The 21,971-nt window shown below is 42.1% G+C and overlaps 2 protein-coding genes across 2 annotated transcripts in view; both read right to left on the bottom strand.

Moving 5' to 3' along the window:
* Window positions 1-4,974, bottom strand: part of LOC123158716 (MADS-box transcription factor 23-like) — a 6,425-nt gene extending 1,451 nt beyond the window's left edge. Inside the window, exons 1-3 of the mRNA XM_044576604.1 lie at window positions 4,667-4,974; window positions 1,141-1,216; window positions 372-433 (exon numbers count right to left, since the gene is read on the bottom strand). Coding sequence (XP_044432539.1) covers window positions 372-433; window positions 1,141-1,216; window positions 4,667-4,848 — 320 coding nt within the window. The 5' untranslated portion in view covers window positions 4,849-4,974. The remainder of the gene's footprint in view (window positions 1-371; window positions 434-1,140; window positions 1,217-4,666) is intronic.
* Window positions 4,975-16,628: 11,654 nt separating this feature from the next.
* LOC123160976 (aspartic proteinase Asp1-like) lies at window positions 16,629-20,516 on the bottom strand. The gene is made up of 8 exons (XM_044578828.1): window positions 20,309-20,516; window positions 19,877-19,994; window positions 19,237-19,472; window positions 18,683-18,919; window positions 17,962-18,100; window positions 17,698-17,880; window positions 17,532-17,601; window positions 16,629-17,441 (listed from the first exon to the last, which is right to left on the bottom strand). Exons 1-8 carry the CDS (start codon window positions 20,461-20,463, stop codon window positions 17,428-17,430), a joined length of 1,152 nt encoding a protein of 383 aa, XP_044434763.1. The 5' UTR covers window positions 20,464-20,516; the 3' UTR covers window positions 16,629-17,427.
* Window positions 20,517-21,971: the final 1,455 nt, after the last annotated feature.

Raw genomic sequence — 21,971 nt, 5'->3', positions numbered from 1 at the left:
GTGAACTTCTATTCAAAATTTCATCTTACTAACGTGTATGTTTTAAAATGTAAGGTGTCGATGTTGCACTACTTATATACATGCTTTCGGTGACAACTTGGATAGGTCAGATTTTTACTTTGTTTCGAAAACACACATAACTATATGGTATTTTGTTTTAATACATTTTGCTCAGTTATGTGTATTTTTGTGACCGATGCAAACCATATAGCAAGTCATCAAGAAACTAAAAGAAGGTATACATAGACCAAGAATCCAGGATAATAATAAAATTAAAGTATCTCCATGAGAATAAGAGAAATGGGCCCTTTTTTAGCTGAGAGAATACAAACATATTCAAGGTTCTACATTTGGTTGTATATCAGTCATACCGATGATTCTCTTGCAAGGTATGTAGTTGCTGCTCCAGGCGAGCACTTTCCGCTTGCCAAAACTGTTAATGTACATTCACAAAAAAAGTTAATGCACACTGTAGAATATGAAATATGAATTGTTTAAAAATACTGGGCTATCTCTGACAGGTCATCGCCAATGGAGAATAATGATTATGGACCTCATCATAATAGAATGTTATTTTTGTGAAACTGACCATGTCAAATAGGTATTGATGTATTTTTTTAATAAATTTTAACATCACCCAAGGGTTTTTATATGGTCCGTATATATGTGATAGCTAGATATCAAGACGTGATTAAGCAACCCATCTGTAGTGCCAAGAGGCTCATATGCCTGATAACCTAGTAGTACACCCCCACACATATAAATTCAATTCATACAATTAGTGGTAAGTCCCCGGTAACATGCTACCCCCTACTCGTCACGCTCACCTGCATAACCTCTTCTTCCCAAACCCCCCCTCTAGGCTATAGTGTTTAAACTTGCATTTTCCAATTAGATGATTGTTGGTGTTTTGGTGGTTATTGCCCAATGATACTAGGGTGCAAAAGAGCCCATTACAATCAATAGGTGACTTAGCCATGGGTAAAGGGTAAAACATCATGTTATGCCCGTACATAGTGTGGTGCTGAATATGTACATTTACAACCTTGAAAGTATGAAATATCTGAAGAAGAACAGAATCCATGGTTTGGAAGATATGATAGTATGAAAAGTCACTGAGAACTACGGTGGAAGTCATACCTTAGCTTCAGCACTTGCACTCAGGAGTTTTTGACCATCTTTAACAGCCTGGTATCTTTCAATTAAGGGTTTCATTCTGGTAAAGAAGGGAGACCATGCTATAATCTCAACAAAAAAAATAGTACACAAAATAGATAATAACGTCATGCTTACTGAAATTTCTTGCGAGTGAGTAGAGTATCCGTCAGTGAGGCATACATGTGTCAGTGTGAGTAAATTATATGTCTCGATTTATGTACTACTACATTTCATACACACCATCAATGAATCTATTATAGATAGTTGGTATTCTCAATATTCCATATTAATTCTTCTAAGATACCACGATAGTAGTATGAAGAAAAAGGTATATAGCCTTAGTTTTCACAATATATTTATTTTATGTACAAAAATAGTATAAATGCGAATTACATGAACATATGCACTCAAATGAAAATTTTCATAGAACTCACTTTTGAGTGTGAGTAATTATTGATGCAATGTATTAAAAATGAGAAAAATGCATAACTAAGCCATGTAAATGGCGTATAAATGTGGATATACATACTCCTAATAGTATATGATCATTTTCCTATACATTGAACAACTACTTGGCAAGTATTTTATGGGTCATAAAAATATCTACTCTACAACCTGTCCAGTTCAGTATGTAGGGACTCAATTGGTGTTTCTACAATTTCTTGTTAACCATAAGGAATTTATGAAAGTGTTATATACTGAAGTTCATATTTAATAAAGGTATTTCCCATGATATATGCTTTGCGTCATTCTGATGAACGATTTGAAATTGACAACAAAAAGTTTTTAAAATTGCTAACATGAGAAATCTTTATAAATGCTCAGTATAAAGAAGTCGTGGCTAATCAATCATCTTCAACCAGAACAATTTCTGCCTCCACCCCGATCTCCCTTCCTAGCCAGCGCTTCGACAGCCTCCTACCTCCTCCTTGTCGTCCATTCCCCTTGCCATTTTTAGTGACTAGTGGACGAGCTAAGCCCTGATACTAGTCGAGGAAGGTGGCGGAGGGAGGTCCCACTTTCTTATCCTTCAACTTGACATGAAATCTATGGATGGTGGATGAGGAAGAGGGCATGGTTGTGCAACGGCGGTGATGGCATTTCTAGCCTAGACATCGAATTTTGAGTGAGATGTGTGTGGCCATGATAGTCTCTATAGGTACGCGGGTGGCAACAGTGGCTTGTTGTGTCCCAACATGGTATTTTTCTGCTTGGATACAAGGCTAATGATGTGCTCCTGCGTTGTTAGGCAATGGTCACGATGGCTCGGAGGGTTTTGGATCTTAGGACAAGGAAATAATGACTAATTAAGTTTTTCCATAGGTTCTTATGCCACATGTAAGGACCATATAGAAGGACGGCCGTACGGGATTCCTGGAGGGTCTCGAATAGGGATACTGGAGGGGCCGATGATCTTCCTCGCTCGTCAATCCCCATCACACATGCAATGTCGTGGCTGGAGTTCACGCTTCTGCATGCAAGTTCTTTTTGCTTGAGTGGCATCACAACATGTTGCTGATTGGATCATGGGATTTGGTGGTGACAACAATGATGACTGCAATTTGGTGCTGCTTCTCGAGTACCCAGTCTCAAGCTCCAGGATAAAAGCTCTAGGTATGAACCTAGTTGGTTATACCTAGCAACAACAATGTTGTTGCGTCATTACGTTGTTGAAGTCATTGCTCGGATTTAGATCTTTAGATTGAAAAACCTAAGATTCGGCGTTCGGTGGTTGGATAGGGTGATGGTGGCGCTTGTACATCATTACCTTCCTAAAGTTGTTGCTACTGGGGAACTGTTCTCGTTGTCCTTGTGATGTCAAGAGATCGTCTGTGAGAATATGATCATTGATGTAGTTTGCCAATTGTTTTTCTGCTTGCTTTGGATTTTTTGGCCATTTCCCGGCTAGGCGTAATTTTGGTCTTGTATGACTTTTTTTCAATGCCATCATGTTCCATTGTGTGTTTGTTGGTGCTGGGTATGTGCATCCTAGTTATGCAGAGGATGGGTGTATCCTCTTGATGCTTCATTTTGAGTCAATAAAATCTACCCTTTGTCGGAAAAACTATCTTGGCAACATTGTATAGTTTGTATTACTCCTATGCACAGCTAAAAGCATATATTATATATATTTTGCAAAACATGAAGAAGTCTGACTTATGACAAACCTTAGACTTTAGATAATTTGGAACAGAGAGAGTACTCCTCATATCATGCATCATCCTGATCCCAGTCAAATGTGGAGTCATGTTTCCACCAATGAAGGGTAATCTCCAAGTGCTCATACTTAACACATGCGAGCTTAACCATGAACAATGACTCGAAGATTCATTGTTAGGCGACAAATTTTCATGTGTTTGGTGTACTCATGGTGATATATGCACGTGTATGACATAATTTTCTAATTTAGAAATAACTTATTATTTACACTAGTGTATTTCACAACATTAGTAGTAGGAATGAACCGGACAGAGAATCTATATATGAAAAAAGTGCGAAGGCATTTTTTGATTTCACTTGAACGAATTAGGTTATATTTATTTCCATAGATAACATGTTAAAATAAAAGCTGTAATTGCATGTACTACCCAATGAAAATATATTTATTTATATCCTGTGCTAAAGAAAACAGATTTGGCATATTCTTTAGGTTAAGTGTATTTGCTTTTTCATTTTGGGACTGTATCTTCTACCATTATATATTTTTCTTTCATGTTCGCAACTGCGGAAGCCATCCTAGCACCGTAATATGATGTCAAGAGAAACAAGACAGTTGACAGTATAGCTAGTTGCATTTGTCTGATCTTTGAGATACTCTATGTTGCTTGCCTGAATATATATATGTTGGAGGAGACAGTAGTGGATCAATATATATTGTTTACTTTTACCAAGACAAGTTTTTGTATTTCAATGGAAGAAGTTGAAGCTCCAATTAACACAGTGTTCTTCAGCATTTCACGGTTTGAGTGGTGAACATGGAGAAGTCATAGATCACAGTGCTCTCATGCATGCAGAAATAACACCCCCTCCCCCACCCCCCCCCAAAAAAAGTATACTCGAAATAGTATGCTTAACCGAGGTCGAATGTGAACTGTTCCGGAGGATTTATATACTGCAAAGACCTGCAGCTCATATCTCATATGAAATGAATTAAGGCTAGGAACTTGACGGCATGGACATAAATGAACTTGCCAGTTGATTAAACTTCCAGGTGTGTTGATTTCCAAGATCTGCTTACTGGGATTTGCACACGAGAGAGAGAGAGAGAGAGAGAGAGAGAGAGAGAGAGAGAGAGAGAGAGAGAGAGAGAGAGAGAGAGAGAGAGAGAGAGAGATGTTGTATCTCCAAAAATTTGACCACCATATGGATGCACGCACTCAACAGTAAGAGGGAAAATTAAACGGATTGAATACATGAATTGAAAAAATATCTGTATGTTGCTATTAGATTCACAGAATAATTATCAATCCATATGCGAGAACAAGAGAAAGCAGATATGTGCACATACCCGGAATTGGAGTACTCATAGAGGCGTCCGGTGTTGGAGAAGATGAAGATCCCTACCTGGGCATCACAGAGAACGCCCAGTTCCTTGCCCTTCTTGAACAATCCGCTCTTCCTCTTGGAGAAGGTCACCTGTCGGCTTGTCTGGTTTTCGATCTTCTCGATCACGGCCTTTCCGCGGACCATCACGCCTTCGTGAATCTCAGATCACGCCTTCGTGAAGTCGCAGCAAACACGCGGGCGGGCGTCTGACCAGAGATCTTGCCTATCTACCTGCGTACTAGGTGAGAGAGAGAGAAAAGGGGAGAGTTAGTAGCGGTATGGAGAAGAGTGGTTTGGTTTGGAATGTACTGGTACCTATAGCTAGTATTATACCCCATGACCGCTTGGTGCCATGACAACTAACCCGCGCATGCACGGACCTACTACCTCTTCTACTAGCCATGACCTACTCCTTTTACAAAACAGATGTCTGGATGGCGTTTCTGTTTATTGAGTTCCTTTTATCTCGTCATTGTAAGTAGGCATGCTAGCTCCCACTTTGCATTTTCTACTGGACAAGCAAAAGATTCCGGACGAGTACAAAGACAATATAAAAGGTTAGATCTGGATCAACATGTCTGACATATGCTATATTATTATATGCGTTAAAATATTGTACGGACGGCTATGGCATGTAGAGAACTGCAAAAGAAGCTTGATAAGGTATATGCAGGATCTAGCAGGGGTGAAACAAGAAAGTATCCACTTCTGTAGGGTAATACTATATCTTTGACTCCGATGTAATGTTTCCTAATTTCAAAAAAGAATGTATATATTCCCTGCTTAGGTACATACGTGAATGCGGCACATGTTCACAGAGACAACTTGCAATTCTCTAAAATAAAACTTTTGCGTTGGATTCTCTCACATTATCTTAGCTTCATCCATTACCATAGAAACGGGCATTGTAGCCACTACTAGGATCTGGTTATTTGCCGAGTACCAAATGTACTCGGCGAGGTCCCATATGTACTCGGTAACTCATTTGCTGAGTGTTACAGTCTGCAAAAGGGATACGGTATACACACTTCAGGCAAAATGGACTTTGCCAAAAAAATTGTTAATCACTTGGCAGTCCATTTGTCGAGTGTCGAAACCCAATACACGGCAAAAATAAGAACCCAAACGAATAGAGCGGATGGCACCGTAGTCACGTGGCAAATGACTTGTCGCGTGCATGCAATCGGCAAAATAGAATGCTTCGTCTCGTGTAAACACTCGGCAAACCGGATGAACATGTGAAAAAACCAGGGCCGACTGCTTCTCCTCGTCCTGGTGGTTGGTTGTGTTGTTGCTCTGCTGTGGAGTTCTCGGATATTTCTGCAGGGTTACGCGGTTGCCATGGATCTGACCGGACAGGGGCACCACCTCCTCCTCTACCCGCCGAACAGAGCCCGCCAAGGTCGATGGATAATCCGACGTTACCCACCATGAAGACTACCTCCAAAGCCCGATTATGTAGCACTAGTGCATAAACACAAACTAGATACTTTCTATGTTCTTACACGATGCTCAGAACAGTACTTCGTAAAAAATCTTTCCAAACACATGAAGTGTTTAGTAAAATTCAACTTGGTATTATCTCCTTGTAAATTTCACATTTGTGTTGTATTCGTTTTCACAGCCTATCGGCAGATCTGAGAAATGTTAACTTAATCAGCAAGTCTTGCTGTTTCGAGCTCTGTGTGTACATGAATACACGCGGCCAGTGCTCCTATGAAAGAAGCGTAAAACTTAAGCGCATGCCAGGTGAAAGTAGGCCAATATTATCCCTCCAACATGTATGGTTCTAGGACAAGATGGTACATCCGTCTTCCAAGCTTCCTACTCCCTCTTTAAAGAGTGTGCTTCCAACTTTGTCGGAAAGTCAAACTGTTTTATGTTTGACCGTATTTATACAATGATACACCAACATTTATACCATCAAATGAGTAGATTTACATTCATGATAAAATATATTTTCATCGTATGCCCATTTGGTTTCAAAAACATTGATTTATTTTTGCATAAATTCGGTCAAAGTTTAAGATAGTTTGACCCTCCAATAAAGTTGGAAATACACTCTTTAAAAGACGGAGGGAGTATATTGTGATCTGTATTAATTTTATTTCTTATTAAGTAGCTGTCATCGGTACTCGACGTAGTTGCTTGTTTTTGCACGAAGGATGCTTTGGCAGTCGACTAGGAGGCCTCATGATGGCAGGAGACCCGTGCATCAGTTCCCGTGCAAACAATACAACAACCAGAAAAACTAGGAGCAAGAAAGCGCCGGTCCAGAGACGCCGAGAGACGCGAGCAATTCAAAGATGCTACTAGTACACGTCGGGACGCCCAGGTCCAGGCTCTCTAGAAATAGGAAAATGCCTATTCTTTTTTGTCAAACAAACAGGCTCATACACATTCACTCTAGCATCAAGAAATTGGAAAACGCTCTGGGAGGAGAAAAATATGTGTGCGCTTATCAAAGAACATGGGCCAACCGAGGAGGGTAAGCTATAGCTTATCACGCTGCTCCGTACGTGTATGGTATATTGTTGTTCTCCCTCCGTTTCTTTTCAGTCTGCGTATAAAATTGGTCAACATTAAACTTTGTAAAGTTTGATTAAGTTTATGTTAAAAAATATCAACATTCGCAATACAAAATCAATATTATCAGATGCATTATGAAATTAATTTTCATACTGTATAATTTTAGTATTGTAGATGTTGGTATTAGTATTATGAATGTTGATATTGCTTAGTTTGATTTCAAGCAAATGTTATATGCGAAGAAAAAAGAAACGGAGGGAGTATAGTAGTATATCGCACACCTGCATCTCGACTGAAGCGACGACTTTTGATCCATGGCAGCTGTGGATCGCTTAAGCGCTAAGGCATCCTACTTGCAATATATAAATTTACAAAGAGTGACGCTCTTGGTTAGAATCTGGCTTGACACATTATTTTTATTATGTTTTTATTTCTTTACTTGCAACTGACATGTGAGACCCACACGTAGGTAGGAGCGTGGGCCAGCTGATGAGTCGTGTATAACGGGGAGTTAACGGAAATGTACTGAAACGTACCCGAAACGCAAGTTATAGGGTCGGTCCGTGTCATTTTTCAAGTTTACGTATGCATTTGTACGCGGAATGCAAGTTTATGTATCATAGTGTAATTAACTCTTTTTTGGTTAATCACATATTTTTTGAATATAACTATAGATGAAAAAAATCATTCGTGGAACCCATAAAATTTACAAATATTTATCCAAGTGCTTATGTGCTAACTTCGTTTAGATGATCTTTTGGCTAGAAGAACACACAAAAATCCTGGGCAAGGTGGATGCACAAAAAGAATTTACAAATTTTAATATTATACCGGTTAAACGTTGATCAATGTATTTTTCGGTTATCCATATCTTTCTTTCTCAATTTACTTGTTTGCATTATTAATTTGTTATGTTTATGATGTGGATATAGTCCCGAGGATTTGAATTTGACTAATATATTTTGTTGGGAGGAGACAATAATCCTATTCAGGGTCCACCTTGTCATCAATACCCAGTCAACAAGGTCCAAGGTGGTAAAAAAAAACTCCATCTCAGTCAACAACACTCAAGGCTATGATACCGGAGGCTCTAGGAAAGTGGCTGAGAGACCATTCATCTTGGGGTGCGCTTACTACTTATAAGCCTTTTAGCAGTTATCCTTTCCACACTTGGCTATGTTAGACTACATGTATATGTAGCCTCTATGTATGACTTGAATCTTGTATTGTACACAATGTGTACCTCTATACATATATGAGGTAGCCACATCCGTATTAGGGTGTCGTGCTGTTTTCTAAAAACTCTAAGTCTAATATGGTATCCGAGCCAAAAGTCCGAACTCATGAAGAGAGATGGGCAAGACGGGCAATATATTTCAACAGGCTACCCGTGTTTATCATTAGGAAGGATAAATGGTACACCAGAGGTGCACCCTTCCAGGTCTTCACAGTAGGTAAATGTCCACTCAATGCTCAAGCGAATTCACTCGCAAAAAGAAATGCTCAAGCGAATTGCTGTGCTCAACAAATCAAAGGAGAAACCGGAACGAATGGACAAAGTAAAAAATGGAGGCAAGGAACGAAGAGAGACCAAGTCTAAATGAGGGCCGAATAGCCAAGGCCCACTAATGCATGGATGAGAAAACCAGTGCGCCAATAACTATGAATACCCCCACCTTTAACTAATATATTCACGGACTCGTGGAGCTAGGCTTTTACACCGGAATATGCAAATGGTGCTCAGGCACCCTGGAGTCCATTTCAAGAAAGCCATTTCTTACAACGCAATTCTTAGAAAAACTTTTTCAACATGCATATACATGTATACTATGTATGTGCAAAACTTCATACTCCCTCCGATCAATATTAATTATCAGTGATTTAATACAATTTAGTATTAAATCAGTGACACTTAATATGAATTGGAGGAGTAACATTTTAGTTTCAGACTTGGCGACAGAAAAAATAAATATGTAATTTCAATTGGGCTTGTTGGGACGTAATTTTTTTTCTACAGTTTACAAATTATTATTTTTTCAAAATAAAATTTCGTGGACCCGTAGTGAACACACAAGTTTCGATAAGTTTGCATTGGCTTTTACACCTCATACCGACCATAAGCATGGGCAACCTTGGTCATTTGTCTAAGCACCACCCCTATGTAAGGCCTACATCACATTCACTAGAATAAACTCAACGGGAGGACATCAGCGATCTTGAACCTCTTAATAGCTGTGTTCATGTTGTCTTGCAAATACTGGAACATCGGTACAATAATGTCAGTTAGTATTGTCGGTTTTTAAAATTCATGCCGCCTCCACTACCCAAGTAACCACCTCAAGCTGGATTATTGCAGGCGGCTTTGCACCGTGGTGACGTAACCACCTCCGAGAATAGTACTCATCAATGGTTCTGCTTTCTCGAGTGTCATTTTTGCTGAGCGTTTTTCCACAGAAACTCGACAAAGGCCATTTTTGCCGTGTGTCTAAGAAAAGCCGCTCAACAAAAAGCATAACATTCAATGTATAAACCTGTGGTAGATATTCGTTTTTGCGGCTTATCAATGAGAAATGTCAAACTAGCAATGAATATTAATTACTCTTTTGAACGACCGTACATACATGTATACAAGCGGTAGCTGTATGAACGAGTGCTCTTAGGGCATCTCCAAATCGGATAGTCAAATCTCTCTATATGTACTTTGTGCGATTCTTTGCATGGGAACATATGCACGGATCTACGCATCACCTGGGGCCTCCTAATTGATTCCCTTGTCCGCAGACGATGCGGGATAAAATTTGCATGTAGGCATTGGAGATGCCCTTATATCAAGTAACATGGCCAAGCGAGGAGGGCCAATTTCTATAGGGGGAAGTACACCGTAGCTTAGCTATAGCTTATCACACTCGTCCGTACGCATATGGCATATTATTGTTATTTCCCACATCGGAATCTCGAGGAAAGCGACAACTTTTTGTCCATGGCAGTTGTGGATCGCTTAAGGGCTAAGGCATCCAACTTGTCATATAAATTATAGACGAATACTGTTATATACTAGTAGTACTTAACTTGCGGGATAGATCAACTTTCGGTACAATCATGTACGAATGACCTTAATCCATGCTGTGATCTCTTGATTGCTTTTTGTTTGTACTCGTGCTTGGATCGGAGATACTGCATAACCTGGTTTGTTAGGCCTCCAGACAAGACATTTGAGCAGTTACGTATTTCTTTTACTTTCTTAGTACTGTACCACAGACTGGGCATGTGTTGAGCAACATGGTGCCATGCGCTTGTCATATGAAAACTTAGTTTAGTACTACTCCCTTCGTTCCAAAATAAATGACCCAGTTTTATATTAATTTTATAAAGTTAGTACAAAGTTGGATCATCTATTTCGAAACGGAAGGATTATAACAGAAATAAAGTGTAGCTACCCTCTCTTTGCGACGGTACATGTGCGTTTGGATGCTAGATGGATCTACAACATTACTCTTTGGCCCACTCGATATTTTGATGAGAACCTGTTGGCCCTCCCCGACGGAATCATCTTTAGTCTGCCAACTGTGCTGGACATTATTCTTTGGATTTGATAGATGTATAAAATATCAGTTAGGAAACGAAAAAAATCTTATGGACAAGAAAATTTATTCTGAAACGAATATCAAATGCACCAGAGCAATTTTTGTCTTTTAGTTGTCAATTAATCTTTAACCTTCAGAAACACAATAACAATGTGCGTGCGTGCGTGCGTGTGCGCGTCCGTGTGCTTGTGTGTTTTCCTGTAGTCAAAATGTGAGAATGCATGAAAATAAAGTTCAGATATGTAGCCGAATGATAGGTTATATGAAATATTGCTTCGTTCTGTGGAACTAAACTGTAAATTGTGAGTCGACGGCATAATATGGTTTGAATATTTCTACTGTGGTCCTGTAATAATTGGGACCCACCATAATGCTGGCTACATGATTTCGATAAATCAATGTGATATGCTATGAAGATACTTGAAACAATGCGAGGCAGGTTCCACCACCATGATTGTAGTTTTTCAGCTCAACCCTTCATTTACCGGCTGATCATGCATGTAGAAACTTACAACATACATGTTGTGACACACGGTTAAAATAACTTTTTCTGCGAGAAAACTTTCGATCTATTCATCTTCAGTCATAACAGTACAACATACACTAGAAGTAATAAAAATTAAATCTAGATCCGTACACCACTTAGCGACTACAAGTACTGAAGCAGGCTGAAGGCCCGCCGACATCATTACCCCTCCCCCTCCGGAGCCGGCAAAACATGTTGCAGTAGACAATTGGGAAGTCGCCGTGCTATGGCCCCATAGTATTAGCACACTAGAATAGCAACCATCGCCGATGAAGAGTAGCGTAGATCGGAAGGATCCAATCTGAAGACACATGAACGAAGATAAACGATTAACAGATACGAGCAAATTCACCAAAGACAGAACCAACACAGACACACCTCTGCATGCCTACGGACGATACTAGATGCACCATCATGACATTATCCCATCTTCAGAGAGCCGTCGTTGTCTTGTCTTTCCTGAGCAGGACACAAAGCCTAACAAAATTCAAAGAGATATCTAAAAATGGAGCCCTCCTGCCAGCAAGGGCTGGGATCCACCGCGCCCCATAGCCCTAAGGTCACAGGAGACGAGGTGGACCAGCGGCAGCGCCGTCGGGAGGCAGCGGAACCATAAGCTTTTTAGGAGACTGTTAAAATAAGTTAAAATGAAAATAACATCGCTACAAACTCACGAACTTTACAAATATTTATCTAAGTGCTTAAGTGCTCCTTTCTTTTAGATGATGATTTGGCTAGAAGAATACAAAATACTGCTCGGCAAAGTGGACACACCAAAAGAACTCACAGGTTTTAAAAGTTTTTTTTAGAAAAGGAGGAAGACCCCCGGCCTCTGCATCTGGGCGATGCATACAGTCATTTTATTAATTATTAACACAAGACCTTACAAAGTCATACAACAATAAGACTAAAGCCACCGTCTAAGCAACATCTGTCGCTACTCCTATCAAATTGATGAAGGGGCGTTTGTAGTCTGGGCCTAATACGAAACATACTTTGCAGTCAAACCTAACATCTAACGTCTGAGGTCCCAACCAGGACGCCTGCTGAGTATGGGCACCCACCAGTCCGGTGTGCTCCTCAACCAGGACGCCTGCCGGGTATGAGGCCACCGCAGCCACATGCCACCAATCCATCTTGAGAGTTGCACTATTGCATATACCTTGCCCGGTCTAGCTGCCACCGACGCCACCACGACGCCAGACAGCGTCGACCTCCTGCGCGAGTCCATCATCACACATCAGACGCCTAATCTCCAGGGCGCCATGCAATCGAGATCCGACACCGTCAATGTGTATGATGAAGCACCGCTCCTCCTCTTGTCACCTCCAGCCATCACGTGCTCCAAAATGATGCCCCCATGAGGGAAAGCGATATTAAGAACGCCATCATCGTCCGATCCGCGAGACCCAGAGCTAGGGTTTCCCCCGGAGCATCCCGAGCCTGATGACGCCAGCTGCAACGACGATGCCTCGACAAGGAAACGACATCAAAGATGCCGCCATCGTCCGCCATGACCGTAGTTGGCGCGATTTTCATCAGCAGTTGCGCCACCGGGCGTACGCCGCCGGCCTCGCTGGTCCCTTCAACGGTAGCATACTCCAAAACGATGCCTTGAAGAGGGACTATGACGCAAAAGCACTACCATCGCTCGATCCCATGGAGATCTAGGGTTTCCCCCGGAGTTGCCTGAGTTGTCAAGGACCAGACAAGGATGGAATCCTGCGGATCCGTCCAGCTGCCGACGTGTGGCACTCGCCATCGCGCCAACCATGACGCCCCAGATCTTGAAGCCGCCTGCCATGGGGTATGGGATCGCCGGAGCGCCGCCAGCCCCCGCCGTGACGTCCGGCCGCACGCTCCAGCCCGAGGGCGCCGGCCTGCGCCAGCTCCTGACGAGCTTGAGGGCACCTAGTCCCCGCCGCCGCCGGCAACGGCAAGGCTTTGCCTGGCCGCGCCCTCGGGCGGCGGCGAGGGAGGAGGAGGACGATAGGGGGAGTCGGGGGCGACGGGATCTGGGGGCCTCCCAGCCGCCGCACGGGGGCGACTCGAGAGGAGGAAGTATACCAATAAAACGTTGATGTATGTATTTTTCTCTTAACTAGACATTTCATTATCCCTTTTCTTCTTTTAATTTTAACTTCTTGAGATAAGTTTGACTAATATATTGTGTTGGGAGGAAATAAATAATACTCTTTAGGGGTCCCACATTGTCCACAGATCTTGTCAACAAGGTGCAAGGTGGTCAAAAAAAAAAGGATAACTCATTCAACAATGGTCAAGGCTTGTCATGAAAAGTCCTAGGTGATTGTCATGGTCAACTAATCAAAGGAGAGAGCCGAAAAAAGGACAAAGTAAATAATGGAGGCAAGAAACAAATGACTATAATGTGGGGGTGGAGCGATTTGTACACTATGTCTCTGCGGTATTTGAGAGCTGATTTTGATGGGGTGTCCAAGATCGAATATAATTTAGGTCTAGAACTACGTCATCTTCCTGGTTGCGTTGGATGTCTAAGTATAAGTTGTCCCCTCCGGTTTGTATGTGTGGATATTGTAATGGGCCGCAGGTCATATGGACGCCATTCTTCCCAAGTCTCTTGATGTCAACCGACTCAGTCTTCCCTTTTCATGGCTTCTCATCCCTTTTTCAAGGGGTCTGAGTGATCCCACATTTCAGCGTTCCCTTTTTGACAGTGGATTGTTCAAAATACCACTTCCGAGATTTCCAGAAGACCGCTCCGGATCTGTACGCAACTAGATGTGTGCGTTATATGGATACATCCATTTTGAAGCACTTATTCTTATTATAATTACTCATTATTATCCATGTTTTCTAGATGATCATATCATAGTTATGAATTTTTTGTCTAAATCTTAATGTTCCGATGTGGAAATTACCGTAAAGGTGCAGAAAAGCACAAAAATGAGTCCTAATGGAGAAAATATCCATGAGAAGATAATCATGGAGCAAAAAATGGGCCAATGAGGCCCCCTGTGGAGAACAATGCTTTCTCTAATCTAAGAAGGTGTTTGACGCCCAAGTGCAGAGGTTTGTTGTAGGCAAGAATTTCCCTCAAGGGGACGACCTGAAGGTTTATGCAACTGGTAGAAGTCTTGCAAAACAACCAAAGATCAGTACCTATGCACAAACAAATACATAATTTGACTAGACCTCCAACAAAACTAGTAAGATGGTCACTCTTACCAGCGTGGCTAGTTATACGGATAATTGCAACTTGTTTTTGGACTTATTGATTGCAATGAAAGAAAATAAAGTCTAGATTGTAAATGAAATAAAAATAATACATTGATCAAGGTTGAAAGAAATATGGATGAATGGACTGGGATTCACACTTCTGCTAGCGACATCACTCCAATAGAACAACATGGCATGGTGAAAAGTTATAGTTGCGTATTGATTTGATTCTTGTCTTTATGAGTAGGATTATGCATGGGATAATTGCATATAGGCATTGATACCTCTCCAGAGTATCTAACTTTTTTGGTTGTTTCATGCCATTATCTTACTACTTTCACATATTTTTGGCAACAATTTATATTATTTCTATTTGTACTAACCAATTAACCTAGTGCCAAAGGCCAATACCTGATTTCTATCTTTTGGGGTCTTTAGGTGAAAAATGCACTTAGCCGGAACGACCTGCAAATTTTTTGGATTTTTTTTGTAATATATCTGAATTTTTAGCGCAAGAACAAACATAAGATGGTGCCTACGGGCTCCACAAGGTACGGGCACGCTCCCTAGGGCGCACCAGGGCGCCTTGTGCCCACTAAGTCGGTTGGAGCTCTCCTTGGGGCGCAAGAGAGCTAATATCAGGAAACAAATTTGTTAAAATATCAGCCCGATAGGAGTTATGGATCTTCGAATATTTATTAAACGCTGCTCGGCCAGGAAAACAGTCCCGAAAATAGAGAAGAAAACCTAGAGAGAGATATCCAATAACGGAGAGTCTCCCACCCCTCGAGGTGCGTGGTGGCCAAGGACCAGATGGGAAACCCTTCTTTCATCTAAGGGGAAGGCCAAGCAACAAGAAGAAGGAGGGGGGCTCTCTCCCCATTTCTTCCAGTAGGGACGGAACGCCGCCGGGGAATCATCGTGATGTCGATCTACATCAGCAATTTCGCCGTGGTTAACAAGAACTTTCTCCGCCTCTATGGAGCATTGTATCCTCTCTCACCCCGCTGCAATCTCTACATGGAAATGGTGTTTTATGCTATATATTATTATCCAATGATGTGTTACAACTATATGATGTTTGAGTACATTCCTTTTGTCATTTGGTTTGATTGGTGATCATGATTGGTTTCAGTTCCATATTTTATTTTGGTGCTTTCCTTTTGCCATTGTGCTGGAATATCATCTTGAGCTTTTGTTCCCTTGAAAGAAGTGGGGTCACAATTCTCTTGTTAAGGAACAAACTTCGTCTTGGGGTATTCCACTCAACTCCATTGGCATTGAACTTTTGTTCAAAACCAACACCTTGATTCTTCCAGTGTGTTCCTTGCTTGCGTACAATTTCCTCAAATTGTTTACTTCCAGCAAGGCTCTTGTAAACACCTTTCTCTATAATTCCCTTTAATAAGCTATTTTCTTGCTAAAGTGTGACTTGGCTAAGAGAATCATTAGTGAAATCTAGAGAACTACTACAAGCAACAATATTGCATTTAACATGGTTATTGTTACTACTAGCGGAAGAATCCTTCTTGTTCGTATTGCTAGGTTTTACTTGTGGCATATAAGTAGACAAGAGTAAACACTTGGCAATATAAGAAGAACTCTTCTTTCGAAGATCATCATTGACAGCTTTTAGGAACCATGCTCTTACTCTAAATTTAGCTTCTCGAAGTGTAGCTTCTCATGAGTCCTTAGGAGCTCCCTATGATCCTCTAGAGTTGTTTCATGAGCTAACTTAAGAGTGTTTAGTTATTGAGTTAGATGCTCAATCTCCTCCTTATCATTGTCATTCATTTCATCTTGATTAGCATGAATACTAGCAATTTCATCATAGTTTTCATCACTAGTGTTGTCAACAAGTAAATCATCATCACCTAGCAAATCATCTTCATCACTATTGAAATCAACATACTCCGGGTGTGATACCTTGGGGCCTTTAGCCATGAAGCATCTTCCAATTCCTTCATTTGGTGAGTCAAATATGTCATAGGAGTTGGATGATACAAGTGCAAGACCGACAACACCTTCATCTTGAATATATTCGGAGTCGGGAGTGATAGCTTCTCTCGGAGTCGTTGTCGGAGTCGGAACCAAATAGCCATTCACAAATGTGAAAATGTAAATGCACAGTCGGACGGAAGGATAGAGCGAGCGTAGATTTTTTAGGTGAAGAAAACATTCCGACTTAAACTTGAGGAATTGGGGAGGAACTGAGGAGTAACTCCTCAAATATTGAGGAGTTAAAGTTTCAAAGGTAGGGCCTAGTCATGGTTAAGTCCTAATAAAAAAATTATGGAGTTAAAGGTTTTTAGGTGAAAGACCAGAACCTAGGACACTGAACACAAGATTTGACACAGATATACTGGAAAAACTACTTGTCAAAAAGTTGCCTTGGACACTGAAACGAATGTAAAGCATAGATATATCACCCAACTAAGATAAAGAAAAGTAAAGAACAATTCAAGCCAAAGATGTAAAATACAGATTCCATCTTATTACGAACAGGAGAAGCATACTGGTTAATATATTCCTTTCCGCCAATGTGATATGGCATGGTCATCCTTCTCCACTTACATCGTCCAGTTTACCCAGCCATGTTACTGTAATTTTTATCCGCCTATTGCCTATTCTGTGGATTGCAATAGCTTGAACTCTCTTCAGTTCCGAGAGTGTCAATATCTCAGGGTTTTCAAGCCAATAGTAGCTTCCTCCAGTTGGCCAGTTCCATCAATAATGATATATCCAGCTTTTTAACGGATGGGCTAAAAGTTGGATTATAAGCAAATACCATGTAAATGAAGATATAATATACTTAGTGCCCCTACTGCATGATCCACGGATCCATCCAAGTTTCCCTTTCTCATTGTCATAAATTACCAACTGATCCTACATTGTGATATCTACAAATAGAAGATCAAATCGAACTATCACAAAAAGATGCAAGGTATGATCATTTCATAGACCGGGTTGTGTGAGTCTAGACTTTGTACCTCCAATTATGTTGAAATTAAGTTTGGCCACCGACCCGTCAAGAATGCCCAAGCACACATTTCCATTTTTCTGGCACAAACAATTGACGATATCTTTAGCCTTTGTTTTTCCAATAAAAAGTTTGTGGCACACTACTAGTATTCGGTTGGGTTATCAAATACTTACGGTAACAATGAGGTAGTTTTCGGGAGCGATCTCCATGGCTGTATTCTTCGAAAACATCAGGAAGAGTGATTTGAACTCCTTCTTGATGTCAGACACAGATTTAAACACTTTCTGCCCTTTCCAGCAAAGAGGTAGACTGGGGTCAGACACCTTCGTAAGTGACTTGCTGAGACCAGCTTGGATCTGCAACATTAGCATCTCATTAATGCATTGTTTCCTTCTTCGGATTCCTGGCAACAAGAATGTAGTGTGTTTCAGACCTACCGCAGAAACAGTCGCTTGGTATGGCTGGGCAGCAAAGTACGTATAGGTGCTACCGCTATCAAATACCACCTCCGTTGGCTTCACTCCTAGTGGGTGTTTATCGAAGTAAAGTGTTCCTGAGCCAGGTGAGTAGTAATTCCTGAAAGTACAAGTGCTCTATTACATATGGAATCATGAGAATCACGTAAATCAAAAACACCTACAATTCAGTTTAGCCCTAAACAGATTGTGTTATTACTTTATAACAAAAAAGAGCATGTTTAGTATTCCTAGCTTCTTTTATTTGTATAAGCCACTGCTATAACAAATAGCATCATCTACAACTTCCCTCGTTAAGGATGATCTAAAGGCCACGGGCTGGTTAATAGACAGCAAACAAGAATGAGAGTACCAAATGTTTGTTTGCCAAAAAGCAGCATCAACGATTTGTCATATAAAACGGATGTGAAAAACTTGCCCTCTCATGATTGCGAACAGCAAAAAGGTAACTTCAAATTTAAGTTATTCTCCTTGGTCACGGTAATTATTTGGGAAGTGTGTTTGATGGATGCAATGTCGCTACTCACTGGTGATCAAGAACTAAACTATATACAAAAAAAGACCAATTGTTATTAGAGCTAAAACAAACAAAATTTAAACATCTTAACCTGTATTAAACTTTAAATGAAAGTATTGTTCCCTCCATGAATAACAAACAAACATCATGGATAACAGTGCGTACCCAGATGTGCTACGAGCCATCGGCACCCACATTGCGCGTGAGGTAGACACGATATCATCCCCAAAGTAGAGGAACCCTCCTCCGTTCGTACTGAGGCAATGGGCAAGTACATTCTTGGTGATGCCTTGCTGCTTGAGCTGCGAGACCAAGCTAACTGATCCCCTCCCAAGCCCAAGCAAGCCATCTGTCGCTGCCTGCACTGCCCCATTCTTTCCCACCTGCTGGTCATAGCCACAGCTACACAAAATATAGAAGCAGATATAAAGAACTAAATCCAGCCACCAGTAATGACGCAATGCTTCACAAAGTGCAGTTTTTTTTTGTAAAATTCGCAGTGGAGTTACTGAAAGGTCAACAAGAACAAATTCAGTCCCACTAATGGGGCAATGCTCCCCAAAGTGGATGTTGTGAAAGGGCATGAGTTGCAAAAAAGAATGAGTTACTAAAAGGACATAAAAAACAGCAGTCAGTGGTAGTACTGAGGCAATGCTTCACAAAGTGGCATAACTAAATTCAGTCACCAATAATGAGGAAATGTTTCAGAGTGACAATACCCAAAGGTGAGGCTGCGACTAACACGGGATGAATTCCGTAGGGTTAGGCCGAAGCTGTCGGTAACGAGCACACCGCGAGAAGACGAGCTGTCCGTGTACTTGATTTTGTAGTCGCATTGGTGTGGTGAGGGGCACTGCTTGTTGTTAGGAATCTGTGAGCTGAGCAGTGTAGTACAGAGTGAGTCTGCACAGGGCACAATCTTGCTCTTTGTTGGCTTGTACAATGGGTGCGGCACCTGCAATAACCATCAGATCAGACCAAGAGTACGCATTTGACACCAAATCTACTACAACAATAATAATGCATCAGGAAAGTTTTATACTTCACACACAAAAACCCAGCTTTAAAAAAAAAGAACTGGGAAACTCACAATCTTGAAGCACAGTGAAAATAAATCTGAATTAATACCTGTAAGACACCCAACAACCGTGGAATAATTATTTAATCTAGGCCTCATGGCCCATCTTTTAACCCCCGAATGTGGAAGATGAGAATCGAAGGTCAACAATGTGGCATCGTTAAATCGAAATTTTTCTATACTGCATTAGAATAGTGACCAGTAACTGGAATTTTGAATGCAGTTATGGTCAAACTAGTATTGGATTAGATTTCACACTGACGCGTACTCTAGTACTCTACCTTGTTGCAGCTTTGGCAGGGAGCGTCGCACTGCAGCCAAGTGAGGTCACTGCCGGTGTCAATGTCCAAGAAGTAGGGCCTCGCCGGATCCCCAATGTTCATGGTGGCATAGTAATGCCTGCACAGATTTATCGATTTGAAAAAGCTGGAATGATAAATCTAGAACGTTCAGGATTTGACCATGGCAAATCTAACATTTCGATGGTAATTTAGTGACACGGTGATGACAAGTTTAGTTGACACGCATGACAATTTTTGCGGCAAAAAATACACAGAGCTAGATTTGTCATGCAGGTCAACTACGTTCATCGGATTCTTGAAAAAATGCAGGTAACTTAAATCAATAGAGAAGTTCATAAATTCATTCCATCCACGCAAAGGGACCGCGCCTGAGGAAATCGTTAGGAAACCAGCGGGGAGAAAGGTTCGTACCCGGTGGGATATACGTCGCCCTGGAGCTGGAACACGACGGACGTGGAGGAGGATGATGCTGACGCCGACGGAGACCTTGCCGGCGTCGCGGCCTGTGCTGGACCTGGGGCGAAGGGGAGCAGGAGGAGTGGCAATAGGAGGCAGGCGGGCGCCATGGCGCGAGGGGCAAGGTGATGGCGGATTGCTGGAGGCAGGAACAGCGTCAACCTGTGGGGGTTGTTAATACTTGATTGAGTTTCTCCTCCGCGCGTCCCCTGCACGTCGGGACAAACGCCACCAGCTGCATCTCCTGCATACACATCGTGAGATGCCCTGAATTTACTCGATGCAACGGCGCGTTAAGCAACCGATACTAGACGCTTGTATATGCTCCTTCCGTCGCATAATGAGACGGATTGTATTATATACTCCCGGTAGTACGAATGTTGTCATCATCTCTTCGGAATTTACTCCCACTTGCTTCTTGAACGTGCTGAAAGATTCTCGCACTGTTTGAGACCATTTTGCCTCCGCGTATCATCCGCTGTTGATAAAACTAGATTCGGAGTACCATGATGACTAGTATATTGTAAGAGATCACTATAAAACCGAATCATTACATGGTCATATGTTCTTTTGTGAATCTTGTGGACGTTGGATCTACATCCAAGCTACTCCCTCTTCTTTTGACGTCAAGAGAAAAGATAACTCTTTTTTTTTACCTTGTTAGGGCATCTGCAATGCAGACCCTCAAATTTGCTTCGGCATGTGTCCGTACACAGGGAGACCAGTCCGCGGACATGGATGTGGGAGCAGGCCATCCAACATTGCTCGCATACATTTCAACCACCTTTTGAACTAAAATGATTAAATTCGTGCAAATACAGCGGATTTCATTAAAATTCGGAGGTAATTTACATAAAAATGTCGATAGTTTGACCGTTTAACTAAAAGCTAAAAAATATTCTAAACTCTATACCGGACGACAACTTCATACGCGTGGTGGCCCTGCCCTGCCACATATAGCCGTCATCGTCGTCGTCCCTCCAGCGGCGCAAGGCCTTTAGAGGGCCGCGGCAGCCTTGTTCAGAGGCTGCCTGCCACTCGTGGCATAGCCGCTCCGCCTCCTCCTGTGCGGTACGGAGTGCCGCCCCGGCTAGTGCCGATGGCATGGGCAGAGGCTTGGCAGTGGTCTTGACCTTGCCGGTGTTAGAGGTCTCATACTCTCGCAAAGAGATCACTCCTCACCGTACTTGGCGATCTCGCAGTCGATGCGACCACGACGTTTGGCGTTCGTCTCATTACTGGTGACGGAGCGGTCTAGGTCCCACACGACGACGAGCTCCGCGTTGTTGAGCACTTATTCCAGCACCTTGTCGGTCTTGGCGAACGAGGTGCGGCGGACGGCGTTGCACCGGTCGTACCACACCCACTGCCACGCCACCTGCTCCTCCTCGAATACGAGGACCTTCGTGCCCAAGGTACCGTCGACACTGTTGTCTCTGATGTAATGGAGGATACGACCGTGTGCCTTCCTTATGGTTGGCGGTAGATCCTCGACGGCTTGGCGGCGGATGCGACAAGGAGACGAATCGGGCCCATTAGTGCGCGTGTACTGGCTGAGCACCGGTGGAGAAGCCGACTGTCCTTCACGCGGCGTCCAATCTGGACGTCATGTCCACGG

Source organism: Triticum aestivum, chromosome 7B (genome assembly GCF_018294505.1).
Source record: "Triticum aestivum cultivar Chinese Spring chromosome 7B, IWGSC CS RefSeq v2.1, whole genome shotgun sequence".
NCBI classification, from domain to species: Eukaryota; Viridiplantae; Streptophyta; class Magnoliopsida; order Poales; family Poaceae; genus Triticum; species Triticum aestivum.
Note: the sequence above shows the minus strand (reverse complement) of the source record. Positions and strands in the feature narration are given on the sequence as shown.